Source organism: Ailuropoda melanoleuca, chromosome 7 (genome assembly GCF_002007445.2).
Source record: "Ailuropoda melanoleuca isolate Jingjing chromosome 7, ASM200744v2, whole genome shotgun sequence".
In the NCBI taxonomy this organism is placed as follows: Eukaryota; Metazoa; Chordata; class Mammalia; order Carnivora; family Ursidae; genus Ailuropoda; species Ailuropoda melanoleuca.
The window spans coordinates 141,273,780-141,279,779 of record NC_048224.1 but is presented as its reverse complement, the minus strand read 5'-3'; the positions used below and the strand labels follow the sequence as shown (position 1 = coordinate 141,279,779).

Below are 6,000 nucleotides of genomic sequence, written 5' to 3'. Positions count from 1 at the left end.
CCGTCCCCACCTGTCTCCACCCCCCCCAGAGCCCCCGCCAACCATGGAAGATCCTTAGACACTTCCCTGTGGAAGTCTCCTTAGTTAAAGCACCAGGGATTTGCTTGGTTCCTGCATCTTTGTGGTGGAATCCCTCTTGCTTCTTCCTAGTGCATACTAGTACACACGCTAGTACACACACACTAGCACACACACTACTGTGCACACCGTCACACGTTAGTAACGTGCTAGCACAAACTAGTACACATGTTAGTGCACACACTAGTACAAACACTAGCATACATGCTAGCACACACTAGTACACATGCTAGCATGCATGCTGGCACACATGTTAGCACACACTGGCATGCATGACTTCACACTAATATACACACTAGTATATACTTGTACATACTTCTGATACATTAGCACACCTGGTACACACCAGCACATACTAGTACCTGTACCAGCACACATGAACATGCCGAGTACACATTAGTACACACACTACCACATACTAGTACATGCTAGCAGTCTAGTGTGCACGCTAGCACACACTAGTGTGCACACTACTACATGCTAGCACAATGCTAGTGTACACGCTATTACGCACTAGTATGCATGCTAGCACACACTCGTACACATGCTAGCACACACTCGTACACATGCTAGCACAGTGCTAGTATACACGCTATTACGCACTAGTACGCATGCTAGCACACACTCATACACACAATAGCACACATTCGTACACGCTAGCACAGTGCTAGTATACACGCTATTACACACTAGTACGCATGCTAGCACACACTCATACACACAATAGCACACTTGTACACGCTAGCACAGTGCTAGTATGCACGCTATTATGCACTAGTATGCATGCTAGCACACACTTGTACACGCTAGCACACACTCATACACGCTAGCACAGTGCTAGTATGCACGCTATTACGCACTAGTACGCATGCTAGCACACACTTTTACATGCTAGCACACACTTGTACACGCTAGCACAGTGCTAGTATGCACACTGGTGACTGCTGCGCACCCATTGGCACACACGGTCACACACACAAGTACACTTCGCTCAGGATCCCAGGGCAGACGGGTCCCCCATTGCGATGCAGTGAGGAAGAAAGAGTGGGGGTGCCACAGAGTCCCACAGGGGCTTGTGTCCTCCAGTCAAGGGAGTCAGAAGTGTCTGACAGACCACTGGCTTTTCCTTCTTCACCCTGCCTCCCCCTGTCCATTTTTCTTCACTAAAAAATATCCTTCACATATGATAAAATCCAGCGTTTTAAAGTGTACACTTGAGTACATTCACAAGGTTGTGCAACCATCACCACTAAGCACTGTCCAGTCCCAGAACATTTCATCACCCTGAAAAGGAAATCCTGTGCCCTTCATACCCCATCGCCCTCCCCGGCCCCTGGGAACCACTGGTCTACCTCTGTGGATTTGCCTGTTCTGGACGTTTTGTCTACATGGAATCACATAACATGTGGCTCTTTGTGACTGGCGTCTCACCGAGCGTGGCATCTTCGAGGTTTGTTCACGCCGCGGCGGGCGTTGGAGAGCCCATCCTGTTAAAGGCTGAATAACATACATTTGTAGGTACGCCACGTTTCCTTATCCATCATCCACTGGTAGACGTTTTGGCCATTGTGAGTGCTGCTGCTGTGAACGTTCTCGTACGAATGTCTGTACGGGCTTGCTTTCGTTTCACTTGGGTACGTCACACAGGAGGGGAGTAGTGTGTCTATCTCAGCTCTGTTTAAGTTTTCAAGAAAGTGCCCGAGTGTTTCTCACGGTGGCGGCCCCATTCACAGGGCCGGCAGCGTGTGACGGCTCCTGTTCCTCCACACCCTCGCTCACCCTGATCCTTGCCGTGTGTTTCTGCAGCCTCCTAGTGGGTGCGAAGTGGCATTGATTCACATTTCCCTAAACGGTGTTGACCATGCTTTCCTGTCCTTGTTGGCCGGCTCTGTATCTTCTCTAAAGAAATGTCTGTTCAAGTCCTTCACTGATTTTTTAATTGGGTTATTAGTATTTTATTATTAACTTATAGGAATTTTCCATACATTCTGGATACAAGACTGTGGTCAAGTGTATGACTCGAAAGCATTTTCTGTCATTCTGTTGTTTGTCTTCACTTTCTTGATAACGTCTTTTGTAATACAAGAGTCTTAAAACCCTGATCTCTTTCGTCTGTTGTTTCCTGTGTGTTACGTAGATTTCTAAGAAATCTTTTCCTAATCTGAGATCGTGAAGATTGACAGCTGTGTTTTCCTTCTAACGTTTCCACAGTTTTAGTTCTCACCTTTAGGACCTCAGTACATTGGGAATTAATTTTTTTATAAGTGGCATTAGGTAGGGTCAGCATGGATTCCTTTCCTTTTAACTATCCGGTTGTCTCGGCACCATTTGTGGAGAAGTCCATCCTCTCCCAGCGAATTGTCCCTGGACTCTAATAAATGGATGGACTGATGCGTGGGCTCGGTTCCGTTCCATTGCCCTGTGTGCCCGTCCCCGTGCTGGTACCACACGGTCTCGGCCGCTTCAGATTTGGGGTAAGTTCTGAAATCAGGAAGTGTGAGTCTTCTGTCTTGGTCCTCCTTTTGCGATCTTCGGCTATCCTGAGCCCTTTTCATTTCCATATGAGTTTTAGGGTCAACATGTTAATTTCCGCAACAGCAGCAGCCGGCATTTTGACAGCAGCTGCGTTCAAGCTATAGAACAGCTTGGGGAGTTAGCGGTGCGAGCCCTTCCAGCGCTGCCACGGTCCGTCCTCGCGGTCAGCTCTTCCGTAATCTTTTTAAAACATGGCTTTGTTTCTGTAAGCTCATTAGAAATGCCCCTCTCATTCCTGGTTTTAGTAATCTGAGTCTTCGGTCTCTCGGTAAGCCTGGCTACAGGTGTGTTGAGTCTGCGGACCTTCCCAGAGGCCCCACTTGTTCTGTCTTGTTTGTTCTCTGTTTCATTATCTGTACGGCTCCCTTCTTTCTGCCTGTGTGGGCTTCTTGCTCATCTTGTTCTGGTTTCTTAAGGTGGAAGTTTAGGTTATTGATTTGTGATCTTTTCTTCTTCTTTGACGTGGACGTTTTCGGCTACACGTTTTCCTCTAATGTGGCAGTCGTGCTTGTCTTTTACCACTTTCTTTCTTAGAGCCAAGTCTGTTGTGTGCACCTGGGACTTCCAGGGTGGAATAGGAGACAGTGGCCACTCCACCTGGGATGCAGAGGGCTCTGGACCCAAATCCTGGCGTCCAGAGCTAGCAGAATCTCCCCAGACGCGTGACACCCTGCACTCCTGACTTTCTCTGCATATCATCTCCTTGTATCACGTTGCGGTAGTAGCATCTATGCTGGCGTTTGTCCGGAATCATACGTGGTTATTTGTATGGGTCCTCCCCTCATGCCCTGGCCTCTCAAAGGTTAGCACGGGCTTGGGCCAGCCTCACAGTGTGAAAACCCATTATCTCTGAGGATCTGAGATGTGGCACAGTTACCGTCTAACCCTTCTTCTTGATCAACAAGTGAGTGTAATAAAAACGTGTTTGCGTGGAGCTGGGGTCATTGCTCAGGGAGAGGGCGTGGGCCCCCCTGCACGTCTGAGCAAGCTGTTTGCCCACCATCCCAGAGCTGCTGCCCTCTGGGGTCCTCTATCCCCCCAACTCTCTTGTCCTTCAGACCATAGCCACTGTCTCCCAGAGGCTTCAGCACCCAACAGGTCGACCACCAACTTGTGTTTCTCCGTTGTTCCTAGTTTCTTTTCTCCTCTGCATTGCCGCATGTGACAATTTCATGGTACGTGTTTACTGTCGTGCCGTTCACTACTGTGCCGGTGAGCACACCCGAGCTTCCCCACACCTGAGCTTCCATTCCTGGAAATGTACCTGCCACGGATAAGATCTCAACAAATATTCGTTTCATGATGATATAATGGATGAATAAATATTTCCTTAATAATGAGTTAATGAAGGAAAGAAGATAACCAAAGACCGAGTCAGTAATCTAGGAGAGAAACCCAGAAATATTTCGTAAAGCAGAGTAAGAGTAAAGAGTTGGAAATATCAGGGAAGGCTGACATCGTGGGGCCCAGCATGACAGCACCTCAAAGGGCTGTAAGCACCATGAAGGAGAAATGAAGGAAACAAACCCCTCAACCAGAAAGAAATATTCTGGTCAGTGTTAGAAGCTAACTCCCTGAGGGGGCAGAAGATCGCTTGGCTTAGGAAGGAGTGAGAGAACCCGGTTGTTGTGGACTCCCCAGTGGCCCGGAGAAGCTGAGCATTCGGGTATTCGGGGAAAGGGATCGCGCATCTCTATAGCCAAACTGATGTTCCTCGTTGGGAGTGGGACTGTCCTACCACGATGGGACCCTGGGACCCGGACCCCCTGTCCCACCACAGACAACTAAGGCGCTGAGTGCTGGGGGAGTGGAACATTTTGGATGTTGGGCAACTGGCATTTTAACTCTGTGACCCCAAGTAAGGGAAGCAGACAGAGGAGCCGCCGTGGTCCTGGTCGTGTCCTGCAGGTGTGTGGGTGGCAAGGGGCAGGAGGTGTCCCAGGGGGAGCCTGGAGGTGGGTGGGGAGACAGAGATTACAGCTGGGGGTCTGAGTTTGCTGCAGATGTGTTCTGGAGAGGAGGGGTCTTCCCAGCGCTCTGCAAGCCTGTGTGAATATAGCCAGCGCCACGGGTTTGGGCAGAGCATGGGGCTGTAGTTGAGGGGCTTGTGTGGGGCTGGGAGGCATTTGACTCTCTGCCAGCCCAGTGGAGATCCTTGCTCCCACTGCGGGCTCAGCGCAGACTCTGGGAGGGCCACACCTATGCAATGGGGCCAAACCGTCCCCGGACAGAGGCGGCTGGCGCCCCCCCCGCCACCCCGACAAAGCGTCAGACGAGAATTGCCCTGATCAGTCTGCACCAAGAGACCCTTCACCACCGATCAGCTCTGTTCTTCAGAAGGCAACTCATCTGGACACCAGCAACCTGAAATTCGTAACAGCCGCATGCACTCAAAATCGGCGTGCCAGGGAACAGGACGATGTGAGCCACAACCTGGAGAAGGAGCAGTCCGCAGGAGCACACCCAGGGATGGCAGAGACGCCAGGGTTACTGCAACGGTGGTCCCAGAACTTGTCCAGCCAGCTGTGCTCCAGAAGTGAAAGCGAACCGGGAACCAGGACCTGTAGGAGGGATCGGGCATGAGGAAAGCCTGACACTGGGGTGTCTTCTGCTGCTGGGAGGCACGCGTGACATGGAGGTCGTGCACAGGCTAGATCTGCAAGCCCTCTCCGTTGTTGGGGCCCCCATTTTTCCTCCTGTAACATGGCTTTGCCATAGCACCTACTTTGTCAGCCTGTTGGAGAGGTGCACTCATGAGTCCCGAAAAGCTCTTGAACTATGGTTGGCTCCCAGGAAGTGAAGGCCGTGGCATCGCTCATGGGAGGCACCAGGAGCCTGTCCTCCTCAGCTAAGACAGCTTTGTCCTGAATGCAGCACTCGAGTCTCCTGCCCCCAGATGTCCTCTGATTGCTAATCGGTGCGCCCATCACTGTTGATTAGACAGGAGCTTCTGGGCAGTGGGTGACCAACACCACCCAGAACTCAGGGCTCTTGGCCCAGGTTGTTGAGACAGCTGCCCTCTGCGACCTCAGAGCAGTCTTGCGACGCTGCCTGGGGACCCCTCACCTCCCGCTCCTGACACCCCCTGCCTCTCTCCTCAGCATCCTCGAGTGCCAAGGCCTCCCCATCGTGAATGGGCAGTGTGACCCTTACGCGACTGTGACTCTAGCAGGACCATACAGGCAAGTACCCTGCCCGCACCTGCCCGCAGCCTCCGGGCCTTGACGGTGAGTATTGGCCAGCCGTGATGATGCTGAGGATCCCAGAAAAATGCAGGGTAGGCTGTGCAGTGGGAAGTGTCGCTCTGACTTACTCCTGTTTCCTCTATTGCCCTAAAATGGCTCTGTAAGAAAAGCCCCGGTGTTCGCCACATTGGGCATTTTTGGC

General features: G+C 51.4%; 1 protein-coding gene across 3 annotated transcripts in view; it reads left to right on the top strand.

The window, feature by feature from the left end:
* Positions 1-6,000, top strand: part of RASA3 (RAS p21 protein activator 3) — a 123,199-nt gene that overhangs the window by 80,422 nt on the left and 36,777 nt on the right. For all 3 annotated transcript variants that reach the window (XR_004626842.1, XM_011233273.3, XM_034665538.1), the window contains exon 6: positions 5,715-5,795. Coding sequence is in view for 2 of the 3 variants with exons in the window: in XM_011233273.3 (XP_011231575.2) it covers positions 5,715-5,795 (81 nt within the window). In the remaining variant the exon portion in view is untranslated. The remainder of the gene's footprint in view (positions 1-5,714; positions 5,796-6,000) is intronic.